Source organism: Symphalangus syndactylus, chromosome 8 (genome assembly GCF_028878055.3).
Source record: "Symphalangus syndactylus isolate Jambi chromosome 8, NHGRI_mSymSyn1-v2.1_pri, whole genome shotgun sequence".
Classification (NCBI taxonomy): Eukaryota; Metazoa; Chordata; class Mammalia; order Primates; family Hylobatidae; genus Symphalangus; species Symphalangus syndactylus.
Window position 1 is genome coordinate 24,360,443 of NC_072430.2, and position 22,867 is coordinate 24,383,309.

At 50.2% G+C, this 22,867-nt stretch overlaps 1 protein-coding gene and 1 long non-coding RNA gene across 7 annotated transcripts in view; one reads left to right on the plus strand and one right to left on the minus strand.

The window, feature by feature from the left end:
- RIN3 (Ras and Rab interactor 3) overlaps positions 1 to 22,867 on the minus strand; it is a 183,466-nt gene that overhangs the window by 48,691 nt on the left and 111,908 nt on the right. For all 6 annotated transcript variants that reach the window (XM_063643955.1, XM_063643956.1, XM_055288360.2 and 3 more), the window contains one exon: positions 5,815 to 5,906. In XM_063643955.1, the coding sequence (XP_063500025.1) occupies positions 5,815 to 5,906 (92 nt within the window). The remainder of the gene's footprint in view (positions 1 to 5,814; positions 5,907 to 22,867) is intronic.
- LOC129487514 (uncharacterized) lies at positions 17,553 to 22,005 on the plus strand. Its single transcript, XR_008659349.2, has 3 exons — positions 17,553 to 17,741; positions 19,174 to 19,354; positions 21,918 to 22,005. It is a non-coding gene; the product is annotated as an uncharacterized lncRNA (long non-coding RNA).

The window sequence follows — 22,867 nt, forward strand, 5'->3', positions numbered from 1 at the left end:
CTGGTGCAACTCTTTGGATATTTGCTGCATTCTTCTCATAGGAAAATGAGTGGCATGCCAAAAAATAAAACTGATGACACTAATGATAAGAAACACATATGCCTCATGAACTTTCTGTAACTACAAGATCATCCAGCGGACTGGAAACCCAGTAAATCTTTAGCCTTAACTAGACATTCCTTGGCTCTTGGCTCGAAAGAAAAAACTGAAAGTCACAAATATATTCGCACAAAATCAGAAGGCAAGAAACCAAAACTGTATTTTCAGTTGCGTCTAGGTGTATTAAGGAAAAGAAACTGGAAGGAAACACACCCTGAACTTGCAGCAGGGGTGAGATTATACGTGGTTTTCATCCTCAGCCTTTTCTGGTCTTGTCAGTTAAAAACAAACACACACAGCCAGGAGCTGTGGCTCACGCCTATAATCCCAGCACTTGGGAGGCCGAGGCGGGCTGGATCACTTGAGGTCGGGAGTTCAAGACCAGCCTGGCCAACATGGTGAAACCCCATCTCTACTAAAAATACAAAAATTAGCCAGGAGTGGTGGCAGGTGCCTGTAATCCCAGCTACTCTACTGCAGAGGCTGAGGCAGGAGAATCGCTTAAACCCGGGAGGCAGAGGTAGCAGTGAGCCGAGATCGTGCCACTGCACTCCAGCCTGGGCAAAAAGAGTGAGACTCCGTCTAAAACAACAAACAAACAAACAAACACAACATGCTTGACTTTTATTATAAGACAAAAAAGTGTCATAAGAAAAAGCAACACATGGTGGGCATGTGGAGGGAATGGTACACAGGGTGGGGCCCACTACCCTGCCTATCCCAATGCCAAATCCAGGCTTTCTTTGGCAAAAGGGCGCCATGCTGTTTTCCACTGCAGGCACAGCAAGTGGAGGAAAGGGCTGAGGGGCGGGAAGTGGTGAGCGAGGCTGGCTGAGAATCAGGGCACAGTGCAGGCAGAGCACGGAGTTCAAACTCAGCAAGCCCTGAGTATGAATTCAGCTTTTGTTTACATCCCAAAATGAGGAAAGCCCTTTAGTCGATTTCTCTTTCTCTCTCTGGATAATAGCTTTATTGAGATATCACTCACATACCACAGAGTTCACTCATTTAAAAAACATGCCCATGTTTTTCAGTATATTCACTGAGTTGTGCAACTCTCACCACAATCAATTTTAGAGCTTTTTTTTTTTTTTTTTTTTTTTTTGAGACAGAGTCTCGTTCTGTCACCCAGGCTGGAGTGCAATGGCATGATCTTGGCTCACTGCAATCTCCACTTCCCGAGTTCAAGTGATTCTCCTGCCTCAACCTCCTGAGGTTGGGATTATAGGCATGTGCCATCACACCCGGCTAATTTTTGTATTTTTAGTAAAGATGGGGTTTCACCATGTTGTCAAGGCTGATCTCGAACTCCTGACCTTGTGATCCGCCCGCCTTGGCCTCTCAAAGTTCTGGGATTACAGGTGTGAGCCACTGCGCCCGGCATTTAGAGCATTTTTATCACCCCAAAAGAAACCCCATGCCTATTAAGCAGTCACTCTCCATTCCCCTTTCTATCCAGCCCCTGGCAATCGCTAATCTGCTTTCTGTCTCTATGGATTTGCCTATTCTCGACATTTTATTTAAAGGGAACTGTAGCATATGTGGTCTTTTGTATCAGCTCCCTTCACTTAGCATGTTTTCCAGGTTATTCCATGCTGCACCATGTGTCAGTTCCTGCACTTCATTCCTTTTTATAGCTAAATAAACCCTTTAGACTCCTTAACTTTCCATTTCCTTATCTGTAAAATGGGCTTTTACGTGAATAAATGAGATAATGTATGTGTGGGCATGTGGCAATGAATTTGCCTCCCATTGTCCTTTGGTCTTCCCTGAAATGCTGACTATACAAGGTAACCTCTGGCTCATAGGGCCTCATCACTAGGCTGGCCAGGGATCATCTGGATTCTCCTTGGACAATCTGAATGAAGAACAGTAGTCAGGTGGGGCTCGAGCTGAGTCAGAGCCCCGCTAGTTGGGGGAGCATGGGAGTAGGAACCTGAGTCAGCAAGGAGGCCATATGCAGGGAGCAAGGGGCTGGCACGTGTGACAGAGCAGCTGCGATTGCCCACAAAGCCCGGCTAACCCTCCATCTCCATTTCTCAGAGGGTCCCTGGTGTCCCTTCTCTAAATCCCTTTTTGATGCTAGTTTGAGTGGCTTTCACTTCTTTGCCACCAAAGTCCCTTCCTAGAACAATGTGTGACATGCCAGGCACAATGCCTGGTGTGTCAGGGCCCTTGACAAACGCTGCTCTTTCCATACTTCTTATCACTATTTCACATGAAGGTTGGCAGGGCCCAAGCCTGCCCATGCCAGGGCCAAGGTCTCTGGCCTTTGATAGGATGTGCTCCTTGAGCCCTGGGCCTCCATCCATTCAGATGACTGTAAAGTGAAACTTTCCCTGGCTCCAGGGGAAAATGCTTGTGGTGAGCCTGGCTTTATGTCTTTCAGCACTCAGGGACACCAGGTCTGCACAGATCCCTTTAGCTCCTAAGCTGCAACACACTCAGCTTACATTTACATTACATTACATTACAACAACACTCAGTGCTGATAGACGAATCTGAACTGCTGTTGGCTTCCCAAATGGAACCCTCCCTTCTCCACTTCCTCCTTGTGCCTGAGATCAAATTCTCCCAGGAGAGAAGGTCTTGTCTGTTCCAGAAAGGAATGCAGTTCTTCCAGGAGGAACATCTCCCTTAAAAAAAACAAGCGTGTTCCTAGGTCTTAAGAGAAGCTACGCTCTTGCAGGTGAGAGGAACCTGTAGGGAGTCTCCCGGCAGTTAGTCCTAGGGATGCCTAAACCCCATAGCGGGGTCAAGAGGTGCAGCAATGTGTCATAGACTGAGGCCATGCATCTCACTTACTCTACCAACATGGCCTGCAAACTGGCCACTGACTTCTCGTTGCAAAAACAACAGAGAAGGTGGGGAGGTGCAGCTGAGGAGCGGTAGAAAGGCTGTGCTCAGAGGCAGAAAGCCCTCAGTGCAAATCCTGTCTGGGGCACTTTACAGGTGTGAGCCACCAGGCCCAGCCCTGAGGATTTCTGCAGGGAAAAGGAGAGCATGTTTCAACAGCTGCTCAAGAACCGCTGAGGACAGAAAGCCTTTGGTGCAAATCTTGTCTGGGGCACTTCACGCAAGGTTCCCAGCGGAGCTAAAACTTGATCTTCTAACTTTTTTTTTTTCTGAGGCAGAGTCTCAGTCTGTTGCCCAGGCTGGAGTGCGGTGGGGCAATCTCAGCTCACTGCAACCTCCGCCTCCCAGGTTCAAGCAATTCTCCTGCCTCAGCCTCCGGAGTAGCTGGGATTACAGGCACAGGCCATTATGCCCAGCTAATTTTTATATTTTTAGTAGAGATGAGGTTTCACCATATGGGCCAGGCTGGTCTTGAACTCCTGACTTCAGGTGATCCGCCCGCCTTGGCCTCCCAAAGTGCTGAGATTATAGGCATGAGCCACCATGTCCAGCCAGTGTTCTATCTTTAAAATGCACAAAAATGACATAAGACAATGCCAAGTGCTCTGTAATGATCGGTGTCATCGAACCCCTAGGGGGAGGTCATCTGCACCTTACAAAAGTGCAAATTACAAAACTGTCACCTGTCCCACATCCAAGATCCTGGGAGGGTAAGAGCCCAACAACTAACATTCTGGGAAGCAAAGTTTAATAGCAAGTTGATTCCCAAAAGCAACTGAAAACTTGCCCTTAGGGTTATAACTGGGTAAATTAGACCTAGAAGAATCTGGATAAAAGTTAAGAGGCGGCCGGGTGTGGTGGCTCATGCCTGTAATCCCAGCACTTTGGGAGGCTGAGGCGGGTGGATCATGAGGTCAAGAGTTCAAGACCAGCCTGATCAATATGGTGAAACCCTGTCTCTACTAAAAATACAAAAATTAGCCGGGCATGGTGGCATGTGCCTGTAGTCCCAGTACTCGGGAGGCTGAGGCAGAAGAATCGCTTGAACCTGGGAGGCAGAGGTTGCAGTAAGCCAAGATCGCACCACTGCACTCCAGCCTGGGCGTGGACTCCATCTAAAAAAAAAAAGAGTTAAGAGGCACCATGAGACAATGGCAGGTGTGGGAGCTAAACGGCCTGGGTTCATCCAAGCTCTGCCATGTGCTGTGTGAAACTGGACATGACTTAACCTCTTGTGCCTCAGTTTCCTCTGCCATAGAAGGGGAATTATAATAATAGTACTTGCTTTATAGGATTGTTTGAAGCTGCGATGAGCCAATGGCAGCTAAAGAGGTTAGAACGCAGTCAGTGCTCAGGGAGTGCTAACACCCAAGGACCAGAACTCCTCCTACTTCCTGGCCCCTGACCATGGATGCCTGGTGGTGTCTCTTGCATTGCTGCTCCTGATGGGCCCCTCTAAGCGGTGAACAGTGGCCTGGCTTGGGAACCAGCGGGTGTCTTCTTTGATCCCAGGTCTGTCCCTCACTTCCTCTGTGACCTGGTTCTGCCCTCTGGGTCACTGTTTCTTCCATTCCATCAACACTGGTGAACAAGGCACCAGTTTTCTGGGCACTGTGCTCAGCCCCATGGAGCACAGTGTCCTATGTATAGCTGAGTTTTACTAAAGACTTGTTGATGAGCTGCTTTGTTCATAAATGTGACCTGGCAGCCCCAGGTTATGAGGCTGTGGGGCCTGCAGCGGCTCCTGAGCAGCTGTGTGAAACACACTCTCCCTTTCCTTGTAAGAAATCCCAGGGCTGGGCACAGTGGCTCACACCTGTAATTCTGGCACTTTGGGAGGCCAAGGTGGGAGGATCGCTTGAGGCCAGGAGTTTGAGACCAGCCTGGGCAACATGGAGAGACCAGGTTAAAATATAAGAAATTAACCAGGCATGGTGGTGTGTGCCTATAGTCCCAGCTACTCAGGAGGTGGAGGTGGGAGGATCACCTGAGCCTGGGAAGTTGGGGCTGGGGTGAGCCATGATCATGCCACTGCACTCCAACCTGGGCAACAGAGTGAGACCCTGTTTCAAAAAAAAGAAAAAAGAAAGAAGGAAAAGAAAAAGAAAAAAAAATTCTCTGCTCCCAACACACGCTGAAAGAGGTAGGTGGCCTGGCCTCTCAGCAGCTACAGACTTGGCATGCTTGGGCTTCCTGAGGGCCAGCGAGGTGAGGCCCTGGTTCTAGGTGGGCACCTGCTGATTTCCTCCTTGTAGGGCACTTGGCATTGCCCATACATGGAAAGAGCCCACTAAACGTGAGTTCTTCGTATAATTATGTGAAAGTGCTGGGGTCAGACACACCCTGCCCTCCCTCCCCTTCTTCTTTTCCGCTCCCCTCTTTACCCCTCGGAAGGGTGGGGTAAGGCGTGCTTAGGGCCAGTTTTTTGGGCACAGGACAGGCCCCCGCGAGGGCCACACTCAAGTTCATGGTCACATTCATGCTGCTTTCCCATCTGATGGGGGGCCAGGGCTGTGGTGGCTGCCAGGCCCAGCTCTCTGGCCCCCACTCAGAAGGGCCCTGGGGTTAAGCTCGGCTTCTCCCAGGACCACGCCAGCCTCTCTGGTCCTGACCAGGCCCTGCTTCCTCAGACCAAACGTAGCTGGGCCTCAGGGCGTCCTGGGCAGCTGATAGAGGCGACTCTTTAGAAACTGGACAATCTCCCTGTCACGTGGCTCAGCAGCCTGAGGCAGGGGTGTGGGTGGTCCCATGGGAGCTGGGACTCAGCCTGTCCCTCTGCACAGGCGGCCCCTGGGGCAGTCCTAGGGCCCCAGTTCCTAACGCCCCACCAGCTCCCCTGACCCCTTGGAGAGGACTCACCCAGACCCAGGTTGGCGATGGTCTCAAGGTCCGTGAAGCTGCTGGCCTCGAGGATGGCCTGGGGTAGCCGCAGTGTGAAGGGCAGTAAGTCTCTGTGAAGACACGAGGGGCAGAAGTCATGTCTGGGGCCACTGTGTCCATTCCCAGCCTCCACAAAGGAAGAGCCCTGGCAATCTCTGCTGGCTGCCAGGGTCTCCATATAGCCTGGAAGCTTCCCTGGAGCTGAGGGGCAGACTCTGAGGCAGAAGGAGCATCCAGTCAACTCTAGGTCCTGAGCCAGCACCAGGGAACCAGAGAGGTGGAGACCCTACTCAGGAGTGGGGGCGTGGGGTCACTGCTTCTCCTTGGTTTTCCTGCCTGCTGAGCCCAGCCCAGCTCCTCTCAAGGCATTCTTTAAGGTAAAGTGAGTGGCCCACCCCTCCCTGCCCTCTGACCCTTGCTGGTGCTCACTGAGATGTGCAGTAAGCACACAGTCAGGCATCTCCCAGCAAACGCAGTCAGGCAGCCCCCGACGAACACACAGTCAGGCATCTCCCAGCGAACACATCAGGCATCTCCCAGCAAACGCACAGTCAGGCATCTCCCAGCAAACACACAGTCAGGCATCTCCCAGCAAACGCACAGTCAGGCAGCCCCCAGCAAACACACAGTCAGGCATCTCCCAGCAAACGCACAGTCAGGCATCTCCCAGCAAACGCACAGTCAGGCAGCCCCCGACGAACACACAGTCAGGCATCTCCCAGCAAACGCAGTCAGGCAGGTCCATCTGATGGCTTTGGTCACAATAGGGAACTGTTCAGGGTTCCTCCAGAGATCTTCCAGAAGGAGTTCGGACTGATGGGGAAATAGGGGCCCGGAAAGGAAAAGGGGTGGCCAGGCCACATGGTAGTGGAAGACACTGTGTGCTGAGGCCAGGGCTCCTGACTTTTGGCCCAGGGCTGTTTCACACGGTCAGGAAGGGGAATGTGGCACTGCCAGGGCCCCAGGATGGGTGCTCCCGATTCTGTTTCTTCCTAGTGTTTAAGGCCTGGGGACCCCCTTTCCAGCCATGTCTCCCGCTCCTTCCTCATTATCCCACCTGCCCTGTTCTCTGAGGCCATTTCCTCCTCTGTGAAGATAGGAATGGATGACAGGGTGCCCAGCAGCGGTTATCAAGACCTGGCAGCCACCACTACTTTCTTCACGACCTGTTCTACCCTCCCTCGCTCACGCTTCGTCCACCTTCTCCCCAAATCCTGATGCCAGTCACTGAAATCCCATCGTCCATCATCTGCTGAGCCTCCCACCATGGCCTCGGCCAGAACTACCTCCTCCCTGGGGTCTTCATGGCTTTGCTGTCTATGCCTCCTCTTCCTGGCAACATGAGGCTGGGAGCCCTGGGAGCTCCTGGAACGGGTGGGGGCTGCCTTCCGGGTCTCCAAAGCCCCGCAGTGCTTAGCACTCACCACGAGGCTCCAAGGCTATTTGCTGAATGGACCCAGCCAAACTCAGGAGCTGAACTGGAGGCATAGCAGAGCAGAGAACGCCTGGCATGGGGCTGGCCCCTGCCAGGGCACCTCTGTTCAGCGATGTTGGCTTCTGTGGCCTCCCAGGTGCCCCCATGGCCCCTTGGGAAGTGCTTCGATGGAGCTGGGACACTTGTGTTTATGGAAGAGTTGGACAGGGCAGGCTGTGGCCCAGGTTCTGGGCCCTTTCTCAGGTCTCGGGAGTGGCCTTGGGCTTCTCCACTGTCAAATGGTCTGGGGACCGGCCAGCTGACGTTGGCATCTTCTGTCATTGTCGTGTGATTCTGCTGCAACCCGAGGTCTTCTGATGGCCAGACTGGATGGGCCCTCAGTGCTGCACTCCCATCTCAGGCCCTGCCCCACCACCACTAACCCCAGCTCTAATTTTGAAGGGTAGCAACATTCATCCCAAGTTGCCTCAATTTATTTCAGTTACATGGTGGCCTCTCAGTGGGGTTTCCAATGGTTCCTCCGTCGCCATGTAAATCACAATGGCCAGGAGAGGCTGCTCAGCTCATGTGTGCCCACCCCCTGACTGCCAGGACAGCCTCCTGCCACCTTGTCACTTTACTCAGTCTGCTGCAGTTGCAGCTGCAGTCACACCCCAGACTCGAACCCCAGCATCCAGGGCCTCCCCTGGTCTGGCCTTGCTCTGCCTTTCCAGCTTGCTCCCCAACATCCGCCCTCCACAGTCCCTTCCCCACACTTGGGGGACTCCTGCTGGCTCCCAAATGATCACACTCATCTTCCTCTAGTGGGTGTGCCCCACTCATTTCCCATCTCTGAGCTTACGCATAGAGGGAATAGCCCCTCATCCCCAGCACCTACATCTACTTAGATTCTATCCATCCTTCGAGGCCACACCATGGACTCTTCTTCCTCCATAACTTGGGGTGCAAGGGTCTCATGTGTCTCTGCTTCTCCACATCCCATCCAATTCACCACTGCACCCAGGGGCAGCCTCTTCCGTCCAGACGAAAGCACACACAGGATGTGGGTGTTTGCTGAGCATCTACTATGTGTCAGGCATGGGGCTCGGTGTTTTGGAGGCTTTAAGTGATATTCTTACTAAATCACAGGCACCTCGAGGACAGGCATTAGTACCTCTGTTTTACAGAGGACACAGAGGCTCAGGGAGGTTAAGGGACTCACCCAAGACCCCCAGCCAGTAGTAAGTTTCTGACAGAAACATTGAAACATTTAAAAATCTATACCAATATAAAATTTGATTCTCTAGAGGGCAAAACTTTCAATCAGTATCACAAGCCACTTACTACATTTTTTTTAAGGAAAAGGAACTATCACTTGTTAAGCGTTATCAATCACTCACCAAGAGCTTTCCCTGTTATCCCACTTAACCCTTGAAGCAATCCTGTGATGTAAGTGCTATTGTCAACAATTGTTAAAATGTTGGATTTTTTTTAAATTAGAAAAGAAACAGATTTACCGCAGCCAAAGTCACACAATACAAAAGTACTTAAAATGTGCAGGTCCTCCCTTCTCCAGAGGGTCCTGCTGTCTACCCCAGGGGTCCCCAACCCTTGGGCCACAGACTGGTATTAGGCCATGGCCTGTTAGGAACTGAGCTGCACAGCAGGAGGTGAGCAGCGGGTGAGTGAGCAAAGCTTCATCTGTCTTGACAGCCGCTCCCCATCACTCGCATTACTGCCTGAGCTCCGCCTCCTGTCAGATCAGCGGCAGCATTCGATTCTCATAGGAGCGTGAACCCTATTGTGAACTATGTGAGTGAGGGGTCTAGGTTTTGTGCTTCTTCTGAGACTCTAACGCCTGATGATCTGTCACTGTCTCCCATCACCCCCAGATGGGACCATCTAGTTGCAGGAAAACAAGCTCAGGGCTCCCACTGGTACTACATGATGGTGAGTTGCACAATTATTTCACTATATATTTCAATGCAATAGTGAAAGCAATAAGGTGCACAATAAATGTAATGTGCTTAAATCATCCCAAAACCATCCCCACCCCACCCCTGGCCCGTGGAAAAATTGTCTTCCACGAAAGTGGTCCCTGGTGCCAAAAAGGTTGGGGACTGCTGGTCTACACTCTGGAGAGTAAACTTGCTGGCCCTTCTTTAATACACACATATGGCCGGGCGCGGTGGCTCACGCTTGTAATCCCAGCACTTTGGGAGGCCGAGGCGGGCGGATCACGAGGTCAGGAGATCGAGACCACGGTGAAACCCCGTCTCTACTAAAAATACAAAAAATTAGCCGGGCGTGGTGGCGGGCGCCTGTAGTCCCAGCTACTCGGAGAGGCTGAGGCAGGAGAATGGCGTGAACCCGGGAGGCGGAGCTTGCAGTGAGCCGAGATTGCGCCACTGCACTCCAGCCTGGGCGACAGAGCGAGACTCCGTCTCAAAAAAAAAAAAAAAAAAATACACACATATGCGTGCCCAAGCACACATGCACACACACAATTTGCTTTACTATTTTTTATATATTTTTAATTTTTTTGTAGAGACAGGGTCACACTAAATTGTCCAGGCCTGTCTTGAACTCCTGGCCTCAAGTGATCCTCCTGCCTCCGCCTCCCAAAATGCTGGGATTACAGGCGTGAGCCACCACGCCTGACCCACATCACGTATTTTAAAAATGAAAATGGCACTGTGTTCCATCAATTGCTCTGCAGCTTGCTTTCTTTACTGAACAGTAAAGTGATCTATACAGTGAGCACGTCCGTACATGTATACTGGCTTCTTTCTTTTTCTGTGCTGCAGAGTATTCCATGGGATAACCGTCATTTATTTTATTTTTTTGAGATGGAGTCTTGCTCTGTCGCCCAGGCTGGAGTACAATGGCATAATCTTGGCTCACTGCAACCTCCACCTCCCAGGTTCAAGCAATTCTCCTGCCTCAGCCTCCCAAGTAGCTGGGATTACAGGCGTGCGCCACCACGCCTGGCTAATTTTTGTGTTTTTAGTAGAGATGGGTTTTCACCATGTTGGCCAGGCTGGTCTCAAACTCCTGACCTCGGGTGATCCACACAGTGGCCTCCCAAAGTGTTGGGATTACAGGCGTGAGCTGCTGTGCCCAGCTACTATTTTTCTTCTTTTGATGGTCATCCAAGCTTGCTTGCTTTCTCTATTTCCCTCCCTCTCTCTCTTTCTTCCTATCTTCCTCTCTGTCTCTCTTTCTTTCATCAGTGCTAACCATTACAGAGCTTACTAAGTGTCCAGGAGCAGTTTTAAGCACTTTACATATATTAGCTCTTTAAATCCTCTTACCAGCTCCATGAAGCAGGTACTTTCCTCATGCTCATCTCGCAGCTCCGAAGACTGGGGCACAGACAGACTAAGTGGCTTGCCCCTATCCCACAGCTTGTAAGTGACAATGCCTGCATCTGAATGGAGGGTTCAGGCTTGTAACTCCGAGACTACTTGTTTTTAGCAAAAAATTATTTCCTAATTGCCACTGGATCCAATTGTGCTGCAAAGAACGAATTGAGCACATCATCTTTCTGCCCTCAAGCTAGTATTCCTTTTTTCTTTTTTGAGACGGACTCTCCCTCTCTTGCCCAGGCTGGAGTGCAGTGGTGTGATCTCAGCTCACTGCAACCTCTGCCTCCTGGGTTCAAGCGATTCTCCTGCCTCAGTCTCCCGAGTAGCTGGGACTACAGGTGTGCACCACCATGCCCGGCTAATTTTTGTATTTTTTAGTAGAGATGGGCTTTCTCTATGTTGGCCAGGCTGGTCTCAAACTCCTAACCTCAAGTGATCTGCCTGCCTCAGCCTCCCGAAGTGCTGGGATTACAGGTGTGAGCCACCATGCCCAGCCTCAAGCTAGTATTTCTATTGAATACATTCCTAGATGTGAGTCTGCCGGGCCACAAGGTAGATATATTTGGAGAAATGACAGAATTTACCAAACTGATCCCCTTTTCCCCAGCTTGCTCCCATTTACACTCCATCAATGCCTATGATGGGCTGAGGAGTAAATGGTCCCAAGCTAATGGAGCAGCCTGTACTGGTTCCTCCCAGTTCCATAATAAAAGACAGTAAACACCCCAGTCCTCCAATCTCAGCTTCAGTGTGTCCTCATGGTGCCGTCCTGCTCTGTGACAAAGGTGGAGCCTGGGCAAATTGCCCAGTTTGGGGTCTGGAGGGCAAGTCAGTTTCATGCCTCAGTAAACATTAGCAGGGTGTGAAGATGGGAAAGGCAGGCGTCTGAACCTGGTGCCGCCATGCACAGCTTATTCGTCTCCAAATGCTGAGTCCTTAGTTCTTGGAAAATGCCAAGAAAAACCTCCAGATAGGGTGCTGGAGTGGTGAGGCCTCCACCTGAACACTCACTGACAACAAAAAACCAAAGGGAACTAGACACTTGTGAGGGACTCCACTGGGGCCGCCACACCCATTTATACTCTGCAGACTGCCTGGATCAGAATCCTCTAGGGAGCTGCTAGAAATGCAGATTGCTAGGTTTCCAACCAAGGGTGCCTAGCATCAGGTCTGGGGGTAGGCTGAGAATCCACCTTTTTTTTTTTTTTTAGATAGAGTCTCGTTCTGGCACCCAGGCTGGAGTGCAGCGGTGCGATCTCGGCTCACTGCAACTTCCGCCTCCTGGGTTCAAGCAATTCTCCTGCTTCAACCTCCCAAGCAGCTGGGATTACAGGTGCCTGCAACCACCCCCGGCTAAAGTTTGTATTTTTAGTAGAGACTGGGGTTTCACCATGTTGTCCAGGCTGGTCTTGAACTCCTGACCTTCAGTGATTCGGCCTCCCAAAGCGCTGGGATTACAGGCGTGAGCCACCATGCCCAGCCGAGAATCCACATTTTTAAACAGCTCCTGAGAGGATCCTGGTGGATGCAGCCTTCGGTGGGAATCACAGGCCCCCAAGGTCAGGGCTATTAAAAAAATATTAAAATTAAGCAACCTTCCTGATGTGTGTGTGTGTGTGTTTCCTTATAAACTATGAAATCCACTAAAAAGCATTCACAACAACAGGAATTTTTAAGATGGGATTTTTAGCTGGCTGGGTGCGGTGGCTCATGCCTGTAATCTCAGCACTTTGGGAGGCTGAGGCGTGTGGATCACCTGAAGGTCAGGAGTTTGAGACCAGCCTGGCCAACATGGTGAAACCTCAGTCTCTACTAAAAATATAAAAAAAATTAGCAGGGCGTGGTGGCAGGCACCTGTAATCCCAGCTACGTGGGAGGCTGAGGCAGGAGAATTGCTTGAACCCAGGAGGCGGAGGTTGCAGTGGGCCGAGATCATACCATTGCACTCCAGCCTGGGCAACAATAGTGAAACTTCATCTCAAAAAAAAAAAAAAAGGGGGGGGAATTTTTAGAATAAATATTGTGACATTTCCCCCACACTCTAGAGGGTAGCTTGTGTACTTCCCAGGGAGCCAGCGCCTCTCTCTGGAGGTCTCTGTTTTAGCTGGTGCTTTCCAAACCTTTGTAAACAGAGAGAAATACCTTTGACATCATGACACAGCATATGTGCATGCACACACACACACACACACACGCCCCCCTACACACCACGAAAACAAAAGTTTAGCAAAACAAGACTTATTCCAGCTACGTGAGATTCTGATAGTTTCTAGTCCAGTTTACTTTTTCATTAAAAAGAAAAAAGCCATGACCCACTAAACTGATTTTATAAACCCCTCTGAAGTGTTTTCCAACACTAGCAATCAATTCTCCAATTCTCCAGACACCAACTGGGTATACAACGATTCAGCTCAATTCTGACACTAATTACCTGGATGTAGAGTTAGACTCTACAGACTTAAGGCTTCAGTCCTCCAAGCCTGCCCCCACTTCAGATGCAGTTGTCTCAGGCCACCAGCCGGCTTCTGACTGGCCAGCTATAGATCAGAGCTTTCCAGGCACAGTGACGAGATTTTTCCTAGGGCAAGGATGCCCAGCCAGCCATCCCCTCCTCTTGCCATCTCCTCCTCCGGGACAGGAGGGTGGCGGCTTAGTCACAACACTGGGCACATCCTAGGGTGGGGCAGGCCTGAGAGGCTCTTCTCTTCCTTCCTCATTTTGGGTAATGGAGCCCACTTCTTGAGGCTAATGACTGCAGTGCCCAGGGCTGTGCCGGGGATCAGGCCCCATGATCCTTGCAAGGTGCTGAGCACAGCACCTTGGCACCAAGCAAATACTCAGGAAACCATCAAGCATGTTCGTCCTCCTGTCGTCGAGGATGGAAACCCTGGCATCTCCACAGTCTCCCCCTGCTCCCTCCCTCAGTGGCTGCCCTCACCCCTCTGGTTCCCCTAGCCATTGCCTGGGGCAGTCACCTCCCCATACGGCCAGGATGGCTGCAGTAGCCCCTTGCTGGTCTCTGCTCTCCCCTTCCTCCAATCCCACCACCTGCTGTGGCCAGGTTGCTCACTGAAGAGCAGTCTGGTATCAGCAACAGGCTCACAGCACCTGCCGAAGGAAGTCCCTGCAATCCCTAGGCACAGCGTTCAAGGCTTTCCAAGCATTTTACCTCCCACCCATTATGCAGTTCTGCCCATGAAGCCACTCCTGAGGCTGCCCATAGCTTTCCCACTGCCAGGCATTTGCCCATGCTGTCTCCTCTGCCTTAAGTTCCCTTCCCGCCCTTCCTTGCCCGGCTCGAAACATCACAATAAAGAGGGCCACATGGCTCCCATATGTGGAGGGAGCGGCTGGAGAGGGGGCAGCACAGGCATCCTCCCAGCCACGGGCCTGGCAGTCAGTCTCCTGGGCAGAAGCAGCTGGGGCTTGCGGGTCACATACACTTGGGTTCAAATCGGCTCAGAACTTGGCTGTGACACCAAGGCAGGTCACATCCCCAGCCTCAGTTTCTTTATCTGTAACAGTAATGAGGACACGCTTGATTGTTTTTTGAGCCCTTACTTCATGCCAGGCGCTCTGCTAAACCCCTTCCAAGGATCATGGAGTCTGATCCTCAGCACAGCCCTGGGGGCTGACATCACTGAAGCAGTAATACCTTCCCTAAAGCTGTTACTGCTGTAGCGGTTAGAGGGAGCTCTGTGGGCAGTCGCAGCACAAAGGCTCACTCAGCACAGATGCCCCATCAGCAGGAGCCAGTCACGAAATCACTGTTGACATCCCACTACCCTGAAGGCTTTACCGGCTCTACACACCCATCCCCTAGCCTCAGTGGGGGTTGCCTTAAGTGCTGGCCCTTGGGACCATCAGGGATTGTCCTGGTGCTGGAGCCTCACACATGCCTAGTAGTGGCCCCAGGTTTACTTTATGCTCCAGAGCTGCCCACAGGACCAGACTGAGGTTGGGGTCACCCTGCAGTCGCACCCTCACTGGGCTTCTCCCACTCCCAGTCCTGCTCCCCTACTCCCTCCTGCTTTCTCCTCGAGGGCAAGTCCTGAATCACCCCTTTTATATGAATCTTGTCATGAATCACCCCTTTTATATGAATCTTGTCCCAAAGTCTGCCCCTAGGAGACCCCCAGGTAAGCAATTGTTATCATTCACCTGGAAGCAGTTCTCAAACCCTGGTCTGAGACAGGCTCATTATAAACGCAGATTCCTACTTTGGGAGGCTGAGGTGGGCAGAACATTTGAGGTCAGGAGCTCGAGACCAGCCTGACCAACATGGTGAAACCCTGACTCTACTAAAAATACAAAAAAAATTAGCGGGGGGTAGTGGTGTGTGCCTGTAGTCTCAGCTACTCGGGAGGCCGAGGCAGGAGAATTGCTTGAACTCAGGAGGCGGAGGATGCAGCGAGCCCAGATCACGCCACTGCACTCCAGCCTGATGACAGAGTGAGACTCCAACCACCCTCCCTAAAAAAAAATGCAGATTCCTGCGTCCCACCCCAGACCCACTGAGTCAGGATCTCCTGGGAGGAGTCTGGTTTTTTTTTTTTATTATTATACTTTAGGTTTTAGGGTACATGTGCACAATGTGCAGGTTTGTTACATATGTATCCATGTGCCATGTTGGTTTGCTGCACCCATTAACTCGTCATTTAGCATTAGGTATATCTCCTAATGCTATCCCTCCCCCCTCCCCCCACCCCACAACAGTCCCCGGAGTGTGATGTTCCCCTTCCTGTGTCCATGAGTTCTCATTGTTCAATTCCCACCTATGAGTAAGAACATGCGGTGTTTGGTTTTTTGTCCTTGCGATAGTTTACTGAGAATGATGATTTCCAGTTTCATCCATGTCTGTATTTTTAACCAGCTCTTTGGTGACTGTGGGACCCAGCCAGGTCTGGAAACCCTCTCTAGAGCCCTTACGCCAGTCCACCTAGGCTTTGCATTAGTTTGGAGTGAGCATCTTGAAGGAGAACCTATCTCTTTTTTATTTCTGGGGGCAGAGGCTGCAGACAGAGCACAGAATGTGCTCCCTGAGTGCTGGATTGAGAGGGACGGGGGCGTCCTGCTCTGGGGAATCTTCACTGTGCAGCTTGGCCCTCTGGGGGCTGCCATGCTGTCATGGGGAATAAGATCCAGGAACAGGCTCCCAGCCCAGCCCCCGGGGCCCCAAGTGCTCACTGACAAGAGGCTCTGGGAAGGGGAAGGGGCCTGGATAGGCTTGCTGAGGACCAGGCCTGTGGTTCAGCATGGTGCTGGGGACACATACCTAACTAAACGCCAGGACTGACAAGCATCCACTGAAACACCCCTCTGTGCCATGTCCTGGAGGTGACACAAGGCACGTGATATGCCTCTGGGACATCACCTGCTGCCTCCAGGAGTTAGGCTCTGGAGGAGTCTGTAGGGCGGGATCTTAGAATTGCACAACCACAGAGCTCTAGAACTTTGAAGTTCCATCTTGGCTAACATCCCCTTGATGGGGGAGGCAACTGGGGGCCAGGAAAGGTCAGGTGACTTGCCCAGGGTCACAAGCTTCTAAGTGATGGGTTTCCAACTCCCAGCCTGGGGCTATCCCTCCCACAGCATCTCACTTCTGAGCTACTCACAAACTCAGGCCCCGGAGCTGACATCCCTCAAAATATGGTGATGCCAGACTCTGTGCCCTGTGGCCTCCCAGGGTACCCTGAGAGTTTGAGGGTAGGCCCAGGGGCACCTGCTTTTCTGGAACATGGAGGAAAGGTTGAGTGGTGACAGCAGTGAGCTTGGTGACCATGGCTCCAGAGCATAGACAAAGTCGCTGCTCCAGCAAACCCCTATGGCCCAATTCATGTAAGTAGAACAAGGGCACTGACTGGGTGTGGGGCAGGGTGCTGTTTCTTTTTTGTCGCTCAGGCTGGAGCGCAGTGGCACAGTCTCAATTCACTGCAACCTCTGCCTCCTGGGTTCAAGCCATTCTCCTGCCTCAGCCTCCCGAGTAGCTGGGATTACAGGCATGCGCCACCACACCTGGCTAATTTTTCCATTTTTAGTAGAGTGGGGTTTTACCAAGTTGCCCAGGCTGGTCTTGAGAACTCCTGACGTCAAGTGTTCCACCCGCCTCGGCCTCCTAAAGTGCTGGGATTACAGGTGTGAGCCACTGCGCTGGGTCGGTGCTGTCTCTTTACATGTGTTTCTTATTCCCTCCTTCAGCACCAATATAATGATATCATCATTCCCATTTGACAGAAGAGGAAGTTGAGGCTCAGGGAGATTAAATAACAAGCTCAAGTTCTGGGCTTTGGAATTATGCCATCATTTGTTCATTCACAGCACCTAACATGTAACTAACACTGTTAGGCTTCTTCCGCTACGGTTAGGAGCTTGGCACCTACCTCTCTAACAGCCTAACGTGTCATAATGTACCAAGGGCCAGGAGGCCTCTGATGTTTTGCCTTGTGGGCCTACAGGCATCAGAATTATTGCAGGATGCACACAGTGAGGCCTCTGGAGCAGACAGTGTGGACTTTGGTGATGTGTCTGGTTTGAAACCCTGCCCTGCCATTTACCAGCTGGGCAAGTGACTTCTCTCAGTCTCCGTCTCCTCATCTGTAGAATGGGGATAACGAGAGCATTCCCCTCCTGAAATTGTTTGCAAAATTTAAAAAGAGAATGGCTATAAAAGCCCTTAGCACAGTGCCAGGTACCTGGTGTGCCCTCAAGAGGCAGCAGCTGTTAGCATCAACATTACTGGGGCAGGAAAATAGGGTCTGGAGGCAGGGAACATAAGGCCAGTTCGCACTTCAGCTATGACAGGAAATATCCTCTCCATAGGGCGCAGGCCAAGCAAATGACTTTGTATCTTTACTTCATACTCTTCATTTACATAGGGCGTACCCCAAGTAACCAATGGAATCCTCTAGAGGGTATTTAAACTCCCCCAGATTCTGTAATGGTGCCCTTGAGGCCCTATGCTTGGGCCTGCTCCCACACTGTGGAGTGTACTTTCATGTTCAGTAAACCCCTTCATTCCTTCCTTGTTTTGTTTGTGCGTTTTGTCCAATTCTTTGTTCAAGATGCCAAGAACCTGGACACCCTCTACTGGTGACATATTTTGGCAAGCCAGCGGGGATGAAGAGGTAAGTCCAAAGTTTGGGATTTCTTTTTCTCCTTTCTCTTTTTCCTTTTTGCTCCATACAGGGGAATCAATCAATCAATCAATCAATCAATCAATCTCTCTCTCTCTCCCTCTCTCTCTTCTTTTCCAACTCAGGACCCTTGGTGGGCAGCGCCTAAATACGAAAGCAACTGCAGGTTTCTGGCCGTGGCCAGTGAAACCAAGGGGTTTCCATGTGGAGAAGCCTAAATGCCACCGCCCAGTTCACTGAAGGGACCAGGGTCTTTTTCATTTCTTTTTTATCTCTCTTTCTTTTTCAGTCTTTCAGTGGCTGTTTCCCAGTAGCTCCTTGGAAATTAAGGATAATTGGCTGGGGTCACTCTCCAGTATTGCCTGAAGGCCTAGGAACGAATGGGAATAATTGCCCTGTCCAGAATGGGAAAGGATTCTTTTTTAAAAAAAAATATTTTCTGAGTGTGGTCCCTGATCCCTACATGTGGCACAGCTCAGAGCAAACTCGCATGTTTCAGGACTTAAACCTTCTTTTCTTATGCTAAATTCTTCCCTTCTCCTATTCAACTGGCTAAGGGCAAAAGAAACCCACCCAGCCTCCAGTTCCTATCATTAAAGTTCACGGAACAGGAAGCATGGGAAGGTGTGGCCTTATCAGATTATAAGGATGCTAAAAGTCAGGGATTACACCCAGGTACCAAAGGAAAGCTCATAGCAGGCTCTGGAGGGAACACATGCAAAGTGGCGCCAGTGCCCACCTAAGGTCAGAGACATCTGACACTCTAAGATTGGAGCCCACAGGAGGATGCTCTGGGGGATCCTGCAGACCTCAACCTCCCCAAAGGGGATGCTCTTGGCAGAGGTTCTGAGGTCTAGTACTAAGCCCTCCTTAGAATTTTCTCTTGCAGTTGCAATGGCTCCTTGGCCCCCAAATTGTTTAGAATCTGGAGTTTACTGGGAAAGTGGGATAGCTTTGCATGGATCCCACTTGTGCTGCTGTTGTTAAGAACAAATAGTTCCTCTTCAAAGGGTTTTGGTTCCTGGTTCTTTGTTCTATTCTAAAAGGTAATCTTACCCATTCATCTATTAGCCCTCCCTATCTCCACTGTGCCTAAACACACCCAAGATACACTGTACCTGTCCTCCCTGTCAAACGCCCACCCTCACCTCCTTTGATGATGTCAACAGTAGCCAATCGGAATTAGCCTAGATTGTGTGGTCCGACCCCAGCCCACAGGGGGAGGACACAGGAACAGGGTCTGCTTCAGGCATAAAAACTCCTGGTCTCCTTTGTTTTGCATGCTCTCCCTTGCCTCTGCTTTGCATGCAGGAAGCGCCCATCTATAGAAGTAAATTGCCTTGCTGAGAAAACTTTTGCCTGAATGCTGGGTTCACCTCGCAGCACTGACAATTTGTTTCTAACAATCTGTGGCCTTGCCCAGGATTCCCATTCTCCTCTGGGGAAGTGGTCTCTGGTCATCTCCCAGGGGGAGACGTGACCCACTGCCTTGCTGACGTGGCCTCAAGGGCTAGAGATCGGGACCCCACCTGCTGTGACGAATAAACCTGGACTCTCGGCAACGTTGGAAGGAAAGGCTTGCCTACAAATACCGTGGCAACCAGGTAACTTTGCACACAAGACCAAAGTAAGAAAAGCCGTAGGGGCGGTGAAGTATTTCGTTGGTGGTTGGGATATCTTGGAGGTTGAAAGTGTGTATGAATGGTCATAGGCACTACTGCATGCAGTGCTGCTTGTGTGAATGGTGATAGGCATTACTGCTGTCCAGGCTGAGTGGGTACTATCGGTGGTTCTGTGGTCACCTCATCTTCAAATGGCTTAGGGCAGATCCTGCTGTGGGGCTATAGCATGCCAATGCTAAGAGGGACCTAATTTCCTGTGAAGGAAGTGGCCAGATAGGATGAAGCGAATGGAAAGGAGTGCAAGAAACCTCCATTAATGAGGGTTGAGCCTCTAGAGAAAAGGGAAGGCAAGAGAACTCTAGTAAGAGAGATTGGGCCACACACACACTCAAGGGGGCATCCAAAACCTCCAAGATGGGAAACACTCCTAGTACAACAGGGAAAGGTAAGGACGGGGATAGTCAGATCCCCTCCGACAGTCCTCTAGGTCTCATGCTAAAATATTGGAAGGAGAATGAGAGGAATAGGCACAAGAAAAAGCAACAGATGATAAAATATTGTTGTTTCATTTGGGCCAAGGAACCCATCCTCAAACCTGCCATCTTCTTGCCAAAATATGGATCAGATGAGGATTGGGTCTGTTAACTTTTAACTCAGTATGTGAATGACAAAAGTCTGGTCTTGCAGGAAGAGACTATGCCCTCTTCTGGAGGAAACAACCTGTTCTCCTCTTTCCCCCAAAGAATGCAGGGGAAGGCGTAGAAAAACCAACCCCTAGGCAGAGGGATCCCAACTCCTGGAACCCTCTAAACCACCTTTCCCCATTTAATTCCCCCCCACTTGACCTGCCCCCTCCACAGGCAGCTGCTGCCACCCTGGACTCGGTCCCAGATCCTTCTGCTACTCCTATTATTCCTCCCCCTTATACTCTGACTCTTGAGAATTACCACCACCCCATGAGTCTGTTCCTTGTCAGCCTAAGTATCCTTTCCTAAAGGGACTACCATGTAAGAAGGATATTCAAAATCTTCCTTTCCCCTCTGCCTCTAAGGAATCAGCTCCAACTCTGTTCCCTTTGAGAGAGGTGCCCCAGGGAGGAGGAGCTACTGGCTTTGTAAATGCTCCTTTGACTAGTTCAGAGGTTCGAGGTTTAAAGAAAGAACTTAAGCCACTGCTAGATGACCCATACAGGCTGGCAGATCAATTCCTAGGCCCCCAGTTATATACCTGGGCCGAATTAATGTCCATCCTGGGTATCCTCTTCTCAGGGGAAGAAAGGGGGATGATTCGCAGGGCTGCTATGACAATTTGGGAATGTGAACATTCTCCTGGCCATCTAATGTTCCTGCAGCAGACCAGAAATTCCCAGCCCAAGATCCTCAATGGGATAATAACAACGCAGTCTGCTGGGAAAACATGAAAGATCTTAGGGAAATGATAATTAAAGGAATCTGGGAGTCAGTGCCCCATGCTCAGAATCTTTCTCGAACATTTGACATGCAACAGGAAAAAGATGAAGGGCCCATGAAATTTCTAGAAAGACTAAGGGGACAAATAAGGAAATATGCAGATTTAGATCCAGAAGACCCTCTTGGGCAAGGAATATTAAAGCTACATTTTGTCACAAATAGCTGGCCAGACATAGCAAAGAAGTTGCAGAAACTAGAAAACGAAAAACCGGTCCAGAGAGGAACCCCTAGGAGAAGCCCAAAAAGTATATGTGAGGAGAGATTAAGAAAAGCAAAAACAAAAAACGAAACTTATGCTATCCACCTTCCAACAGATGGCTTCAAGCCATATGCTTCTAAACAGAGACTCCAGGGGGCCAGGAATTATAAAGGGTCCAAACCCCATTTGGAGGACCCAAGCCTCCTACTAGGGGACCCAGACCCTCAGCTACCAGGCCCTCTAAAGAGTGTGGGGGAGCAAGGTCAAATAATCCTGGAAATGAGAGAGAGGGAGGACAGGATAGGTGCTTCAAATGTGGAAGAGCAGGCCACTTCGAAAGAGAATGCCCCGAGTTGGGGAAGGAAAAAGAAACTGTTCTGCTCGTGGCATAATAGCAGACCACCCCACCCATTGAGTTGAAGCCATTCCCCTCCCCAGTGCAACAGCTAATAATGTGGTTAAAGTATTACTAGAGAAGATAATACCTCAGTTCGGGCCAGTAGAAAACATTGACTCAGACAACAGGACTCACTTTACTGAAAATATCATTAAAGGGCTTACTCAAACTTTAGGAATCAAATGGGAGTATCATGCCCCTGGCATCCATCCTCATCAGGAAGAACAGAAAGGATGAATCAGACTTTAAAAAATCATCTAAGTTAATTTTAGAAACCCCATTACCCTGGACTAAGTGTCTCCCCATCATTCTACTCAGGATCCGAACTGTCCCTCAAACAGATGTTGGCTTATCCCCTTATGAAATGCTCTATAGGTTACCATACTTAAGTTCCACTAGTGATATTCCCACTTTTGAGACCAAAGATTAATTCCTTAGGAATTATATACTTGGTCTATCTTCTACCTTATCTTCCCTTAGGACTGAAGATCTCTTAGCGTAAACCCTGCCTCTTGAGTTTCCAGTCTATCAGCACCGGCCCGGAGACTACGTCCTCAATAAGAGCTGGAAAGAAGAGAAAGTTGAACCGTCCTGGGAGGGACCATATCTAGTGCTCCTAACAACTGAAACTGCAGTCTGAACTGCCGAGAAAGGATGGACCCATCACGCCCGAGTCCAGAAAGCACCGCCCCCTCCAGGGTCATGGGCCATAGTCCCAGGGGAAAATCCTACCCAACTAAAGCTAAGGAAAGTTTAATTCTCTTTCATCTATTCTGTTACTCCTTCTTCTTTCCTTGTTCTCTTGCTAGCCACCTCATTATTAACGTAACTAGATCAGACTCACCCCAGACCATTACCTTTGATGCTTGTTTAGTTATACCTTGTGGGGATCTCCAAAGCCAGAGACAGCTTGCAGCAGCAGATAAATATCTCTGCCCCTCCAAAGCAGATGCTTCTAACTTGCGTAGGTTTCCGTTTTGTCATTCTTGGGAATATGTCGTTTGGACCACTCAACACCAAGATTGGGTCCCCTCAAAGGATTTCCCGCTAGCGGTTCTAAAGCCCTATATCCATTTTACTAAAGGAAGTGCCCCTCCCAATTGTCGATATAACCAATGTAACCCGGTGCAAATCTCCATCACCATCTCAACTCTCCGAGATTCCTCCCCCACCCTAAACCGTTTCTATGGTATGGGAGCAGATGTAAGAGGGAAAGACCCCATAGGATTCTTCAAGTTGCACCTCATTACATCTCCACCCCTCATATCTCCACGTCTATCCTCTTCTACACCCGCTGACCAGACCACTGTCTCTTCACCTGACGACAAAAACAAAGTATCTATTGTAGAGATTAAAAATTTAAAACAAACACTGACAATTGAAACAGGATACAAAGAAGCAAATGCCTGGATGGAATGGATTGAATATTC